The sequence below is a fragment of the Rhizopus delemar genome, genomic scaffold, assembly GCF_000149305.1.
Source record: "Rhizopus delemar RA 99-880 supercont3.14 genomic scaffold, whole genome shotgun sequence".
Classification (NCBI taxonomy): domain Eukaryota; kingdom Fungi; phylum Mucoromycota; class Mucoromycetes; order Mucorales; family Rhizopodaceae; genus Rhizopus; species Rhizopus delemar.
The window spans coordinates 864,628-881,574 of NW_027137840.1; the positions used below are offsets into that span (position 1 = coordinate 864,628).

Here is a 16,947-nt window from a genome sequence, read left to right on the forward strand (position 1 = left end):
AGATGCTCTCTTATAACTTGCTGTTGATTGAACTAAAGGTTAGAAAATTACAAGAGGACGTTGCAACGATCAAAATTTTGGAGGCAAGCAAATGCTGGAGAGAACAAGGGGAATATTCATTGGGCCTTTAAAAAAGTTTGATAACGTAAGAGAAGGACGTCGACAGTTAACTGAGCTTTTTAATCCTGCAACTGCTGAGAGATAGTTGGGCATAGAAAATAAGATAAGGATTGTGTTGTATAATTAAAACAATCATTTTCTATGACTATATATACATGTAAAATAAAAGAAGGCCAATCTTTATCAGTATATAATTTCTATTTTATTTTTAAACATGGATATGTTGATTCACCTTGATTACGAAAGATTCTATTTAGTTTATATTTTTGCTTAGGAAAAGAAGAGACTTTCTTGAGCCAAGAGCTCAGTCATATAGTAGCAGTAACCGCTACTGGATGTTACTCAAAATCTATATGTTTGCTATACGAAGACCATTTCCAACAACCGCTGCAATTCTATCCAGATTTTGCTCATTAAAAAATGGAAGTTTTCATATTGTTTTACCGCTGCTAAAGTATTTTTCCATGTTATTTATATCTGCAATGATATACTTCAAGCAACTCTTTTTTTCTGCCATATAGGTTGCTTTCGTTGCATATTGGACACAGAACTACTGAAGCAATAGACATGGAGATATATAAGGTATTCAAAGCAAAACTTATTTTGCAACTTTCTACTATACAACATGCCGCTCTTCGATGCTTGAAATGAGTTGCTACATGCTGAAAAGTAAATATTTTTAAATATTTCCAGCTGTTGAGCAGCCATAGAGAAACTAAATAATGAATATTTAATTTTGTCTATTAGGGCTGAATTTGGTGAGATGGTATTATCATACAAATACTCTAAGTTTCCTGTCAAATCATTTAATATTCATGTATAGTATCTTGTTAATAGTCAATAATATAACTTGTGAAATAATATAAATCATTCTGTCCATATGAATATTTCTGGTTCGACCAAAGTAATATAGCTTTAACTGATCATGATATAATTCAATCTTGTTATTGTGAAAAATTACATCTTTTCTCTAAGGATAATCACAAATCATCTTTTTTTACATCAGATTCCATAATAATAACTGAAAAAGAAAGAGGCTTTTCCCTGGAATTTATTTTAAAAGGATTAAAAACTGTCAGTTTTCACTGGAATTAATGATTTTTATACTTGATCTTATATGCTTTCTTTATGCGTATTTCATATCCTAATCGCATAATATTATATTGATTAATTTACCAAAGACTTTACGAATGGCAGATTGTTTATTCTGGCTACAACCAATAGCTAACTGTTCAATTGAAATTATGCTCAGTTGTCAAAACAAGAATGAAGCTTCACATTCAAGTCGAAGCCAAACTAACTTCTCATGATAAACGTAATTGATGTCGTTAATGTTTGGCTTGTTCATTTTGCTGCTTAATTTATCGTCAAAGGGTACAAGAGTTTTTTCAAGGGGAAGGAAATTCAAAAAAAAAAAAAAAAAAAAAAAAAAAAAAAAAAAAAAAAAAAAGCATAGTGGCTGCTGAAAAGCGGGAGTACTTAAATCTCTGCCCTTTGGCGCAATCACTGGCATCTGGCCTATGACTCCTCTCCCTTTTCCTTCTTGTCTGTGCCTTCCATGCCTCCAAACTAACTGCGACCCTCTGCGTCGAGCTCTCTTTTTGCAATACACTTTTCCTCCATTTACTATTACACATAATTCAAAAAAAATAGACAAAAAATATTTTTCAGCGGTCACTCATTATGATATTATCTGCTTATTAATAAGATCGACCTTGAGCCTTTTATACAAAAAAAAAATTTTTTTCTCTCGACTGCATGATGTCAATCTCTTAAGCACAGGTAATGAATGTCGCACGGTCTGAGTGTAATTTGTAGCACAATGTAAAAAAAAAAAAAAAAAAAAAAATTAGCAATCCAGTGTATTCAAATTGAAAGTTCCTTATTATTTTTTCAGCTCCAAGCAATTACACTGGTGTTGAGACTAATTCTGAATGCAAGAATTAGGTAAAAATTTGCAATTTGTATTTTAGAATTTGGATAAATGAACGGAAGAGAATTTTATCTTTGTGCTGTAATTTGCAGGAAGAAAACTTACCATTCGCAAATAATAAATCTCCACTTGAAATCAGCTTTTTAGCATAAAATGACGTTGTGTCTCGCTCTACTATTCTTTTTTCTTTTTTATAATCATTCATAAACAATTAGATGCCCTCAGATTACAAAGATGAATCAATAGACCGGTCCTATGGTCTTCAATTAGAGTCTGAAATCGAAGCCAAGGAAAAAGCATGCGAGGACTTACCTAAAGGTGTTCGATATGTAGCCGATACACGACGTCAGAGCATCAATCCAGATCATTACAGTAAAACTGACTTAGAAAACACTTGCTACAGTAGTCGTAAGCGTGGTTATTTGCCTATTGAAAACTACGGCATCATCGGTAACATGCGAACGATCGCGCTTATCGGTACCGATTCATCTATTGATTTTTACTGTTACCCAAAATTTGATTCTCCTTCAGTCTTTTGTCGCATACTTGACAAAGAAAAGGGTGGACATTTCTCTGTGAATCCTCGGACACATTATACGAGCAACAAGCAAATGTATTTACCCAACAGCAATATTCTTACTACTCGGTTCCTATCCGATGAAGGCGTGGCAGAGATTACGGATTATATGCATGTGCCACTCCAAGGACAAAACATGTCTACGAAACCACTCTTGCCCTGGATCATACGAAGTGTCTCGGTCATTCGAGGCTCTGTGAGCTTTCGAATGGAGTGCTACCCAGCATTTAACTATGGCCGTGATGGACATGAAACTGAGATTTTAAAGGAGACTATGACAAGAGAGCATGAAGAAGTGGTTGGCTTTGAATCAAAGATGTATGATGATCAAGAACTCCATTATTATACAGCACAAGATCGTGTTGTCTTTAAGAGTGAGCATCTCACCATGGACTTGCGTCATTTGGTAAAATGCGGTGAATTTGATTGCCCAAGAATCAAGTTGGTGTTGGATAAGGATGACAAGGATCGCAAGGGGACTGGTGTATGGGCCGAATTTGAACTTAATGAGACACAGGAGGTTAAATTTATTTTCCGTGAAGTGCCTTCGCAGGAGGTACCTGATGCTGAATCACCTGCAGATAGGAGGATAAGGATGGCCATTGATCCTCCACTAACACTCAGTCTTGTGGATGCTCTCTTTAGACAAACAAGCACCTTTTGGTTAAATTGGGTTTCAGAAAGCACTTACAAAGGTCGATGGAGAGAGCATGTATTAAGAAGTGCTTTGGTTTTAAAATTGTTAACTTACGAACCTGTAAGTTTTTACTGTGCATCGGTTTTGATTTATAGAGTGTATTGACATCTTTCTTTTTCTTCTGTAGACAGGAGCCGTCGTTGCTTCACCTACATTTGGATTTCCAGAAGGTAAAAACCCAAGTACAATTACAAGTATACGTTACTTATTCAAGAAAAACAGCTATCGGAGGTCCGCGTAATTGGGATTACCGTTTTGCATGGATCCGTGATTCCTCATTTACGGTATATGCCTTCCTTAGACTAGGCTTCACAAAAGAAGCTGGACAATTCATGAAGTATATAGAAGATCGTTGTAATGATTTGGTAATAGAATTATACAAAGGTTTTTCATTATGCTAATGTTAATTTCAACATTTAGAATGAAGACGGGTCATTAAACATCATGTACAGTATCGATGGTGTAAAAGAGTTGGATGAAACAGAGCTTGAGCATCTAGATGGCTACCGTGGTTCACGGCCTGTGAGGGTTGGTAACGGTGCTTATGACCACCTTCAACTTGATATCTATGGAGAGCTCATGGATGGTATCTATCTTTACAACAAGTATGGATCCCCAATCTCTTATGATATGTGGTGTTCCGTTCGTAAGCTCACGAATTATGTATGTGCCAATTGGAATCAGCCAGATATGTCCATTTGGGAAGTAAGAGGAAGAAAACAACATTTTACGTATTCACTTGTTATGTGTTGGGTTGCTATTGATAGAGGTAAAATACGCATATTTTGCTTTTTCTTTTTCTTTTTTTAACCATATACTTCTTAAGCTCTTAGATTGGCAGATAAAAGAGTATTTCCTTGTCCGGATAGAAATAAATGGATGTCCGTACGAGATGAGATATATGAACTTGTTCAAGAGCGCTGCTATAACAAAGAAATGCGATCCTTTACCATGAGCATTGAATCCCCTGATGCACTCGATGCCAGCACACTCATCATGCCTCTCGTCTTTTTCTCTTCCCCTTCAGATCCTCGATTACTCAACACAATCAAACGAATCTTATTGCCTCCTGAAAAAGGTGGACTTGTAGCAAATGATTTAGTATTTAGATATAACTTTTTAACTACGGATGATGGTGTGGGAGGCCTAGAAGGCGCTTTCTCAATGTGTACATTCTGGTTAGTAGAGGCATTAACAAGGGCTGGGAAATATGATAAGCGGTTATTGACAAGAGCCGTTGTCATGTTTGAAAAAATGCTTGGTTATGGTAATCACTTGGGACTATTTTCGGAGGAAGTGGCAAGATCTGGCGAATTGTTGGGTAACTTTCCACAAGCATTTACACATTTATCTTTTATTAGTGGTAAGTTTACAACGCAACAGTTAAAAAGCAAACAGTTAATTTTTTTCTCTTTTTATGTAGCTGCCTATAACTTGGATAGAGTATTGTCAGGTTCACATAAAGATAGTGGAATTTAATAGAAATTGGTTGAATAAAGTACACTTTTTTTCTGTTAAAAGAATTACAATTATATATTATGCGTGTTTTTTCTTTTGCGTTATAATGAAAATATCCAAGTTTATTATGATAAAAGACAGCCATACAACTTCAAATCATGAAAGTAACATAAATCATTTTAAAAAAATATGATAGTTTAATAGGTTACATTACATGTGTCTCATGTCATCATTGAGCACTTTAATTAGCTAGAAAAAGCGTCTCTACTATACGAATCCTACTGCCATTATATAATAGTCTTGTTTGCTCTATGACTAATGGCCTTTGCGTGGTTTTACTTTAAATCATATGGTTTCTATATTTTGCTGGATTTACTCATTTTTATATTATCTGTTCATATTAGTTTAATAAAAAAAAAAAATTAAAAGGGTAAGCTAACTAAGGCTTTCGGATAGAAAGTAGTATTGATTTTGTTTCTGTATATAATTTAATAATAAACCCCTTAAAGTCTACTGGTAATTGAATGTTTTCGAGTGTATTCATGGCTTTGATTTTTGTTTTTAAAGAATGGTTTTGGCGTACACTGTCATTATGTAAAATTCATTTGCATACAATGTTTAATTACCAACGCTTATGTGGGTCACTATTATTGAAAGACAAGCTCACTATTTCAATCAAACCTGGCACGATCTTGCTACCTAAATCTATTTTTTTTTAAATGTTAACAAATTAAGTTTAAATAGTATACAATAAACATTTGCGTTTATTAGTTGGTATTAGTAAAGAAAGGGGAATTATAAAAATGTTATGCCATTAATTTTTTTATATAAAGAGAGTATGTACACAGCTTAGGCCTTTTTTTGAGCATAACAAAAATGGATATTTTCAAATGTTTTATGCTCATCTGCCTCTCTCCAACACTGCTTTAGTTTCTCGGTATATTCTTTTTCAGTCACACCCCATAATTCGCACAGTAAAGGGCGAAGGGCTTGATAATAAGCTTTCCATGCTTGCATCGTCAGTTTGCCAAGCTATACATTGATCCCATTATTTTCCCACACTAAAATAAATAGTATTCATTTTACCTTTCCTGCCCACTGACCACCTGGACAAGATACAAACATAGAGGATATATGATTAAATTGGTTTGTCTCCTTTAATTTTTCTTGTAAATGTTTTCCAAGCGATGGATCTTGTTGATGATGTTCCATCAGCTGAATGAGTTGTTGATTAAACTCTTTTGTTATTGGCCCTGGTCTGTGTATTTCATTATCTGCTTCAACCCACTCGATCCAACCATTTGGTTTTAATATACGACTTAATTCCTTTAATAAATTTAACCACTGATCTGCACTTATACCTTGATTCATGAATCTTATAGGATAATAAGCTATACAATCCAATGTGTTTTCCATACGCTTACCTCATAAAAACATAATCAAAGGAGCTATCCTCAAAAGGTAATTTGTTTAAAAGATTGCATTGATAAAAAGCGCAATTGGATGGTTTAATTTCTCGAGGAAATAATGGTGTCATATCAATACCAATCACTGTCGACTTAGGGTATTCTCCTGCTATTTCCATTGACCAAGTACCGGGCCCACAACCCACATCTAGTATTTTACTTCCCTTTCGAAGCATATCATGTACTGGAGCTAAATAATTTCTGCTTATAAAATTAGACTCATTTTTGTTTGAATAGATTGCTGTACTTACCCTTGAATAGCAAAACGTATCATGAAATGTTGTAGATGTAATCGATCAATTTCTTCATCATCACACGGTAATATATAATTACTTCCGTTCACTTTATGATATTTCCTATTTTGAATAGTTGAATAATAAGCATCATCCCATCCTTGAGTCGTATATCTGAGTGTATCAGCGCTCGTTGAAAATGCTTCTGTATATTGGTCCATCGAGTGAAGTGAAGGCGTGGTTGCTAAAGGGTGAATGTTGCGCTGTGATGAAAAAGAGCTTGTATCTACGCTTGCATTATTCTCTTTCAAAAAGCTGTTATTGGCGGTAGTATTACTTCGAAAGAATATCTTTTTGTATTGTTTTCTTCTAGAAGGGTTAATAACTGCCGGTGAAGACTGTTTTCTAGGCTTAATACGATCGTGTTCGTTAGCAATAGAAGGCAACGGATATTGTCTTTTAAAAGGATCTTGATCGTCATGCAATTGACGCATATTATTTAGACAAGGATCAGTGTTTATTCTGCCATTTGAGCCACGCTGATCTAAACGAGATGTTTGATTTCCCATAAGATTGAGCAAAAATAAAAAAAAAAAAAAGAAAAATAAATAAAAAACGTTTTTTTATTTTATTCAAATACAAAAAAATATAGACACGCACGATGAATGATGCTTAAAAGTAAATTGGATGATGAAGGAAAGCCAAAAACGATTTACATTAAAACTCCGCACCGAGAAAGAAAATTTTTAAAATCTGGTTTTTTATTTTTCATTTTAATCAAATGTAATAATATACAGTTAGCAGTAGTTTCAGAAGGATCAGAAAGGTGCTTTACACCAGGGCGCGTTATAATCAAAAGACGAAAGATCATCCGAACACCCGATTTCATCATCTGAAAAATATATTTGTTGCAGTTGCCGTAGCAATCTGCTAACAGATTATTTTCCTACTGATTGGTAAAGAAAACATAAGAATCCCTGTTCACCTTCGCCTTTTATAGTTTTTTAGAAACAAAAAAAATTTGGGTAGAAAAAGTCACACCATTGACTGCTTCTTTTGCAAGAAACAGATGTTTCGGTTAAACTAAAGAGTTTTCCAATTAAATGAGAAAAAAAGATTCTACTAAATGGAAATTTGGAACTCATACAGTGAGAAGATTCTATTGGATAATGGAAGCAACCTGGTAATTGTTTTGATTAATTATATGGATAATTGAGAACTCTTTTGATATATGTTATTCTTGATTGAAAATAATAATGGAAGTAGATATTTATTTAGATTTTTTTTTTCTGGAGAATTTCATAATTCTGAGAAACAGACAACCAAGATTTATACATTTAAACGAGTGTTTTATTTACTTATATTTTACGATATCGCAGTGGGTGCATAGTGTCTTGTAGACATCGCTCCGCCCGGATCAAATCAAAAGAAAGAACAAAAAGAAGCTAAAAATTCCTTTAGGAACAAGGGTAAAAATAAATGGGAAGGAAGAGAATAAGAAGGAAACTAAGGGGACAACCACTAGTGAGGATTTTGATAGCCAACCTGAGTCTTTGCCCTAGTTGTTGAAGGTTGTGATGATGATCCATCATTATGAGAAAGGCAGTTGAGCTCATACAGGATGTGGCATATAGCGAGTTAGCGAATAACAAAGAAGAGACGCTTTGAAAGGAACCTAGTTTGCGAGTAGGAAGCAGATTCAATAGAAAAGATGTTGGATCATTAATAGTTCCTGGTATTTGTAGGTGTCAGTGCATCTCAAGACAATACATGACATGATTCTTGGTAATCAGTTGATTAAGATGGTTGGGGCAAGACTTTGATTTCCCAGGAAGCCAACCAAGGCGTCATCGGATACATTGACTTCGTTCCGCTCGAGACACAAATTTATATGTAAATTTTCTTTGTATAGAAAATTAATGACCAATTTGAGTGCATGGTGTCTAATATTACATCGTTTTTGCCCTGGTTAGATCAATAAAAATGAATAGAAGCTAAAAACACCTTTGGGGGCCATGGATAAAAAAGGTAAGGAAAGAAAAAAGAAGGAAACAAGCGAGTGCTACTAGTGAGAGGAAGAAGGTAGTCAATCAAGGAATCTTTGCCCTAATTGGAATAGTAGTGAAGGCTGGTACTTATCATAGAACAAGTAGTTAAATTCGTAAAGTATAGTGCATATGACAGGCCATCCAATAAACCACGGAGAGGCACAGTGCCGAAATGTATACACTGTTTTCACAAAGTATTCGTACAGTTTAAGAAAAAAAAACCCCATTCAAATCAGCTTTAAAATTTCATGATTTCTTAGTGCCCGAAAAGAGGAAATTTTATAAGCACAAACATGCTGCACACTATGTAGACCTATGGATTCTCATAAAGTTCAATATATTAGCCGTTGGTATCCTTTTTTAAATAATGCCCTTCGATTGTATATTTTTCCTTCTGAAACAAACGTGGAAGATACACGTGTGTGTATACAATGATTTCTTGTACTATTAAATGTATATTTGGTAGCGAATTACTATTAAAGCATCAATAATAAGATCAAAATCTTTCACACACACACACACACACATTCATATGCATTTACTTGTATCAATCATTTACCCTCTTTATCTTTTTGTAGAGCAAACAGAAGGTTGAACCAATTTTATAAAGATGATCCTGGAAAATTCAAGCCAGATCTGGAGCAAGTGATATAATATAACTGTTGAGAAATTCAAATTAATGAATGACTGATGCTCTAATTTCTCTTCTAATCTGATGAAATTGGAATAAAAGATGAAAAAAAAAAGTTAAACAACCTAGTGGATTATCGTGTCATCTCCTGTAGTATGTGGTGTTTTAGTCGAAGGTATGTGAATGATTTTAAAAGATATCTTGTTATGATCAACTAATCACTTCTTTGCTGTGATAGAAAAACGTGTCCTGTTTATAAAACGGGCCTTATCGCCCCTGGATTTAATCGAGTATCCATGCTAGAATTTTTTCCTTTGTGTTAATCACGTAATGCATTATACATGATATCAAGTATGTTCATATACCTAGATTATTTAAAAGAATATGGAATCAAAACTGCATGAACGTTTTGTTCATTTTTTTTAAACTAAAACCTTGTAGTCCGAATGATAAAGAATTTGAAGGAAAATGAGCTGGCAAGAGCCAAAGGAAAATGAGGGAATGATAAAGTAATATTAACTGCGTGAATCCATAATAGAACTTGCATATTTTACAAGGATATCAAGAGAACGAAACATTTTTTTTGTATTTTTATTTTGACAGACTTTTGCTACAAAGAAATCATTTATTAAAACACCAGACTATAGTAAAGCTTTTTTTGACTTTTGCTTAGCGCTAACGCATCGTATAAAATATATAAGTCTCAATTAATCATTATAGATAAATAGAACAATAATTTATTATGAATAATCATCATCTTCTGAAGAAGAACTAGTCATGTCATCTTGTTTAAATATGGATGAAGCGATGAGTGAGCCTTCTATCCATGAGGCTATGTGTATATCGTTATCGTACTCTTCTGATGAATCTTCACTTCGAGTAACCGAATATAAATATTTTCTGTTTTCTTCCTTTTCCTCTTCTAATATCGAAGCTGCGTCTGATACAACTTCATTATCTAATGTTGGTTCAATGCTAATATTTAAGTCTGACAGCCTACGTATGTCGGCTGCTGGTGGTAAACGGTTTGATAGTGTGTTTTGTTCAAACTATTTATATTTACTAAGTAATAATGAAATACACAAATATACAATATTTACGGATAAAACTTCTTTTTCCAATTTGTCTTTCATGCTATCGAATTCATATAGGCATTCATGAATAAAGTCTGCTAAATCTATCACATTTTATTTAGTCTATTGTGATACTATAGAATACCTTTTTCTTACTAAGTGGATCTGAGTCTTCTTGCTTTATAAAACTGCATTCTTCCTCATTTGTTACTCCTCTCCAACCATCTCCCAAATCAATCATGTCCTCTTCTTCTTCATTCTCACCAGATTTTTTTTGTTTTTGCTGATGTGGTTGCTGTTGTTCAGATTGAATTAATGACTCAATGGCTCCCTCAATTCCAATTATACGATCAATCGCTTCTTCTACATCATCATCAATAGCATCTATAAATCCATTCACTGGTCCAGGTGATATTCGAACATCATAGTACACATATATTTGATCCTCAAAATCCACATAAAATAAACAAGGTATATTTTCTCCACTATTATCTACCGCATAGAGACCTGCAGTAAACGCACACACGCGTCCTTCAAAGGCAAATTTTACTAACTGGTACTTGATTTTGGAATCTTCTATTCGTCTGCTCCATTCAATAAGGTAAGTCACTCCATTCCATGCACATGCTACAAATAAATCACAGCCGGGTACTTCTTCGCTTTCGCTTGTTTCATCCCAACTTTCATAGTCACTATCACTATGATAATCTTTATCATCAGAGTCTTCTTCTTCATAGTCTTCATCATCCTCATCATCTTCATCGTCTTCCTCCACATCTTCATCGTCTTCTTCAGATTGTTCTTCTACCCCGGAAGAATGTCTGAGTTGCGATGTATTACTTGATGTTGTATGTATTCCACTTTTAGTTGTATCATTTTGTTGAACATGGTCTACATTAGATCGTGCAGAAGATTTTGTAATGTCCAATGTAGCCAAACTGAATAATTTATGAGTGACGAATAGATCACGATGAGATAACGTCTTGTTTTTAAGATCATAAATCGAGAATTTTCCTATAAGCATACTCAGTTTTCGACTTTTATTTTTCAAATTTCCTTTACCATCCATGCTTAATATACCAATCTCATTTGTACTGTATGAATTTTCCGATAAATGTCTTTTTCCAACCACAATTTCTGTTGCTACCGTGCTTGATTCATGGCCTTTGCCATCCAGCTGGTTATTAGGCATCGTGCTGTCTGCAGTAGGCCAATTTCGTACAATATAATTTGTCCTGCTAAATGTATTTCCTGCTTCATCTGTCATGACACTGGTATCATCTTTTATTAAATCTGTCTCTTCTTTTTGCTTCTCTTTTTGTTGAGGTTGTTCATACTGTGGTGTAAAATCCCGATTGTACCTCTTACCATGTTTATCGATAATTGTAAACGTATTGCCTGGTTGAGCTACAAGTAAGATGGACTCATTGGGTCTCTCCGGATGTGAGGTTGTACAGAGTGAGCTGATCTGTCCGTCAAAGACCCACATATTGACTTCTAATAGACTATATTTTCTACTGCTGTCTAATATCGAAGAGGAAGAAGGTGAGATGAGATTGTTGAGTGTAGATGCTTTTTTGGTGTCCAAATGGGGCTCGGCTGATGAGGCGAGGCGGAATACATGCAAGATGCGATCTGTACGAGCTAATACAAGCTCATTCTTATTATCATTGTCTATCAAACAAATAAGTTTTATAGTTAATCAAATGTTATTATTACTACCAATGTCTGCTATCAATATCTTGTTCACATTCACAGGTACTTTTAAAGTTAAGTTTGGTTTCTCCAAGTCATAAATAGACGGTACTGATTTTGTTTGATGATCATTTCCACTATTTGTTGTATAATAGCTACTATTACTCATCATACGTTTAAATGCTACTACACTAGCTGTATCAGAAGATCGTCTGCCGCCACGAAGGTAATCATCTACAGAGACTTGTTCCGCATGTTTGGTTTTCACAGGTATGTCAAATATGTGTGCATGTCCTTCGGCATTAATAACCACAACAGAATTCTATAAAGTGAGCAGTTTTAATACAATCTCTTTTCTAATAATTACAACTTTTTTTTTTTACAATTAATAATTACTTTTCCGTGATTTCGAACATCTCCAATTGCGATACAGGTAATCTATTTCAATTGTGTTGGTGAAATTATAGATTGATTATATAGTTCCTACGGTTCCTAGTCCACGGCAAACATATGAAGGGTAACCGTCTTGGCATTTGCCTTTAAAAATGGCTAAATCTCCACTCAAATTGCCAATGACAAACTCATTTTTCTACACAAAAAGAATATATTCTAAATTATACTTGTTGGAATAAGGAGAGAAAAGAATTTTATGCCTATTTTACATCGTCATTATCCACATCTCCAATAACAAGAGCATGGGGATTCATGTTTCCGGAAAAAGACCATTTGAGTCGTTTTACAAGAGAAATGGTTCTCATTTAATATTTAAAACAAAAAGAAAAACTAAAAAAAAAAAAAAAAAAAAAGATTTGACACAAGTTATTTTCAAGTTACGCAGAATAAGATGTTTTTATCTCAAGCTGGTCGATCCAATACTTTCTTTTCAATCCGAGATCGTTTAAAAAATTTTGATGAAAAAGTATTACTATTTGACAAGCTTTACAAAGACTTAGCCGAATTGAAAAGACTGAAAAATGAACAGAGCATAACGACTATTGTAAGCCAGATCCCTTCAAACAAGACAGCAAACTTGGCAAAGTATCATGCTTATGTCAACTACATTTTCATTCATTTAGATCATCTATTCAGTTTTTATGCGTCAAGATGACAAGAAAGTGCTTCTTCTTGTGCCAAGATAGACAAAATGCGCTTGAAATCATAGTGATCTGCTGTTTCACTATACAAGTAAATACAAGCAAAGGAAAAGAAAAAAGGAAAGAGAGCAAAAAGAATGTGTTGAGGAAATTATCAAACAAACAAAAAGGCCAATTCTTTTAATTTAACAACCTTTTTTAAGCCAAATCAACTTGATGGGTATAAGCCAAAAGCGCCTTTGGAAGGCTCGATAAGGATTTGGTACGGTTGAAAGGCTTGAGATGCGTTGTTACCGGTATCTTAAACCGAGCATTGAAAAGAAAGAGTGAAGATGATTTGATCATAGTGACAATCAACGCGTATTTAACATCGCAAGTCTGTTCTAATTGTGTCACTAGGACATTGGAGAAAGCTAGCAATGCCTGCAGTTTTGGTGTCCTTGCCTGTACCACAGGTCGCACACTGTGGCAGAGACTTTAACGACTCCAATAACAGGATGACCTTGTAAAAGGCAAAATGTCTATTGATATATTTATACATGTCTACAACCCTATTCATGTCAACTCAATTTTCTTTTTTTCTTAAATTTTTTAAAACGGTCTTAAGTTCAAGAGAAAGTAGTGTATTAGGATAGAGAATTTATTATTAAAAAACATTATTTTGTACGCTTGTAGATCTTATCCATAAATTCAATAAAGACCTGTTTCTTAACACCAACAGATTCATCCAATTTTTCAATAAGGGCCGATAACTCACTGTAAGATTTTTCTTCATAAGCCTTATAGGTACCTTCGATATCCAATTCGATATAAAGCTGCTTGATCTTGGCTTCAGCTTCAGCATCCTTCTTACCATAGTTCTCATCCAAGACCTTGCGTTGTTCGGAGTTGGCCTTATCCAAGGCTTGGTTAATTAACCATGAACACTTGTTGTCCATGATATCAGTGCCAATCTTACCAATCACTTCAGGAGCACCGTAACAATCAAGATAGTCATCTTGAACTTGGAAATATTCACCCAAAGGAATCAAAATATCGTGAGCGCTCTTGAAGGCTTCCTCATTCTTGACGCCAACCATATGCATAGCCAAAGCGACAGGAAGGTAGAAGGAATAATAGGCTGTCTTGTAAATAACGATGAATTGATGTCTATATAAATAAAATGTCAATAAACACACGAGTGTTTGTAATTTTTATCCTTTACTTTTTAACAGAAAACTTGCTCAAATCAACATGATCTTCAGGAGCAGTAATAAGATCACAAAGTTGACCAAGTTCAGTTTGGAAAGTAACCTGTATCGTCAATTAGTATATAAAACATACAGGCATCTACTCGTTTTACCTCATGGAACAATTCAATTAATTCAACATAGTAGTCAGTACCCTTAAAGTACTTTTTCAAAAAGATATAGATACAGGATTCAAGAATGAATGCGTCGTTGATAGCAACCATACCAACACCAGAAGATTTGTACCAGCAAGGTTGTCCACGACGAGTGATGGAGGCATCCATGATGTCATCAGAGACCAAAAAGAAGGCTTGCAACTAAAAAATACGTGAGCTTCATCATCCTTGTGTTCCTTATGCTCCTTACGAATTCAATGAGCCAACCCAAGACAGTGGCCTTGAAGATATCATCTTCAGTAACAGAGTCACCCTTCAAGATACGAACAGTGTCAACCACAGAGATACCACGGTTCAATTTACCTATAATAACAGTTGTTAAACGCTGTTCATTGGACTTTCTTCTTCTGCTCTTTACCACCAGGAACATTGTACTCCAAGTTCTAATAAATAGCAGCAAGTGTATTAGTTTCCTTGTTAAAAGCGAATTGGATGACAATTTACCTTTTTTGTCCATTCATAAGCATCTTCGGGCATGTTGTACTTTTTAAGTTCTGCAAGAACTTCATCTCTTAAAGTAGGGAATACGGAAAGAAAAGCTTTTCTGTTTTCTTCTTTTTGTAACTTGATGGCAACCATGTGTGGATTTTAAAATGAGAAAAAAGAAGGAGGTAGTGACAGAAAAAATTCGCGATTTGAACAAACAACATATCCCCTGACAGTCGCACCAATCGGAGTATAAACTTTGTTCCACTTTAGGTATTCTTCAAAAATCGTTCATCTAAAGGGTGCAGTGCTCAATTTACTAATGGACAGCTTTGATTTATTCCAATCTGCAGATTTGCTCCACATGAGCTTGGGGTTTCCAAAGATTTAAGCAATGTTTCTTTAAGTTTCATGTCGATATATTATATTCCAAAAACTAGAGATAACTAGTAATGATTTTTTAGTATAAAAAAATGTGGAGTAGTTGAAAATAGGTAAAGCAAGTCTTTGATTCAGGTAGCTTAGCTAGCCTATCTCAGTTCCATCATATCCAGATGTCTCTTTTTAATAAAAAAAAGGGACTTTTTCTGTCCTTGTAGTCCTTATGACCTTGCGCTTTGACATAAAACTATCTGAATGCTAATTAAAAGTTGTTTTGTATAGCTCAGAGACTGTCTGAGTTCAGGATTTCCAGTCTTCTTTATCATTTAATAGTACATCTCCGTTTGGAGCCCTTTTGCATCTACAAGAAAATCATGTTTGACAAAACAATGAAAATGTGAAAGGATATTTATAGTGGACATTTTTCATCTCATATACAATGTATTATATACATAGTCAAAGATACACTTGTAATGATAACCTTATAAGCTTCTTTCATGAAACACCCTCTTGCATCGTTTGTTTATAACCTCCACAGCGTACAAAGCATACAATAACTACGTAGTTTTTTATTTTAAAGTCAGTTGTATTATAGATGAATTGGACTCGAAACGCAATGCGAAAAAAAATCGTGTTTTACTTTCTTTTATATACATATACAAATATACACATATAACTTGAAGACATAATGAGTGAAGGTCTATTTTCAAAGCATTCATCATTAAATGCAGGTACAGTGGCATCAATAATTTTTTTCTTGCAATCGTAACTCAAAAGCTTTGCTTAATGGTACGTTAGGCGCCATTCCTGCATCAGCAGAAGAATTATCTCAAAGATATACAAAGCTTTTTCAGCAATACTCACGGTAATAACCTGAAAAAGAAGCTGCTGAAACTGATTATTTTATTAGATTAAAGGCACAACACGCAGTATTAAAAAAGGCAGTAATAAAGGTATTTAGAAAAAACAAAAAACAAAAAAAAAAGCGCGAATAACAAGCTAATTCATCATTTTCAGGAACAAGCAACTAATGTAGCTCTTCAAGGAAATTTAAAAGAGAAAGAAAAAGAGTTGCGGAAGGTATAGCTATAAAAAGACGAATAAAAAAGAGATAGGATAAACAAAGAGATATCAAAAGTAGCTTCAAGAACAATTGGACCTTTTATCTTTTCATAACGAAAGGCTAACAAAGCGTATTCAGGCTGTACAAGAAAGTGACCAGGTAAAGAAGGTTTAGGTCCATAGGATGCTGTTATTTATGATAAAGTGTATGTAGAAAGGAAATCATTTTTCTATACTAGGTGGTTCTGTTAAAAAGGAATTGGCAAAAAGTACACAAGCTTTGGATGCTGCCAGCTTGGACTTGGAACAAAAGATTAAAGAAAATGAAAGACTTCATGAAGAGCTTACAGAGAGAAAGCTTGAATTTACAGATGGCATCCATGCTTTACAACAACAAATTAAAGATCTGGAACAGCGAGTCCAAGAGCTACAGGTAGAAAATACCCAACTTAACCAATCAAACACTGGAGAATCAAGTACTCAGGAAGCCCAACCAGAGCAATCTTTGAAAAGGACGATAGATGAGCTCCAATTCGATTTGAGCCAAAAGACACAGCTATTGGAAGAACTGGAACAAACAATTCAGCAAAATGATGGTCATCTTTTATCAGAAATTCGTAGTCTACGCACAATTTTACTAGCCAAAGT

The 16,947-nt window shown here is 34.4% G+C and overlaps 5 protein-coding genes across 5 annotated transcripts; 1 reads left to right on the forward strand and 4 right to left on the reverse strand.

The window, feature by feature from the left end:
* Positions 1-179: 179 nt before the first annotated feature.
* RO3G_14678 (uncharacterized protein) lies at positions 180-637 on the reverse strand (the record flags this gene model as incomplete). The annotated part of the gene is made up of 2 exons (XM_067669262.1): positions 180-265; positions 565-637. 2 exons carry the CDS (start codon positions 635-637, stop codon positions 180-182), a joined length of 159 nt encoding a protein of 52 aa, XP_067525363.1.
* A 1,631-nt stretch (positions 638-2,268) lies between these two features.
* On the forward strand, positions 2,269-4,806 carry RO3G_14679 (uncharacterized protein; the record flags this gene model as incomplete). Its single annotated transcript, XM_067669263.1, has 6 exons — positions 2,269-3,387; positions 3,455-3,497; positions 3,634-3,692; positions 3,748-4,096; positions 4,244-4,690; positions 4,751-4,806. The coding sequence occupies 6 exons, from the start codon at positions 2,269-2,271 to the stop codon at positions 4,804-4,806; spliced, it is 2,073 nt and encodes a 690-aa protein (XP_067525364.1).
* An 828-nt stretch (positions 4,807-5,634) lies between these two features.
* RO3G_14680 (uncharacterized protein) lies at positions 5,635-6,978 on the reverse strand (the record flags this gene model as incomplete). Its single annotated transcript, XM_067669264.1, has 4 exons — positions 5,635-5,817; positions 5,872-6,160; positions 6,210-6,452; positions 6,503-6,978. 4 exons carry the CDS (start codon positions 6,976-6,978, stop codon positions 5,635-5,637), a joined length of 1,191 nt encoding a protein of 396 aa, XP_067525365.1.
* Positions 6,979-10,207: 3,229 nt separating this feature from the next.
* Positions 10,208-12,638, reverse strand: RO3G_14681 (uncharacterized protein; the record flags this gene model as incomplete). The annotated part of the gene is made up of 5 exons (XM_067669265.1): positions 10,208-10,212; positions 10,393-11,910; positions 11,956-12,253; positions 12,419-12,520; positions 12,594-12,638. 5 exons carry the CDS (start codon positions 12,636-12,638, stop codon positions 10,208-10,210), a joined length of 1,968 nt encoding a protein of 655 aa, XP_067525366.1.
* A 1,043-nt stretch (positions 12,639-13,681) lies between these two features.
* On the reverse strand, positions 13,682-15,009 carry RO3G_14682 (farnesyl pyrophosphate synthase; the record flags this gene model as incomplete). The annotated part of the gene is made up of 6 exons (XM_067669266.1): positions 13,682-14,174; positions 14,230-14,318; positions 14,368-14,571; positions 14,621-14,733; positions 14,789-14,813; positions 14,875-15,009. The coding sequence occupies 6 exons, from the start codon at positions 15,007-15,009 to the stop codon at positions 13,682-13,684; spliced, it is 1,059 nt and encodes a 352-aa protein (XP_067525367.1).
* Positions 15,010-16,947: the final 1,938 nt, after the last annotated feature.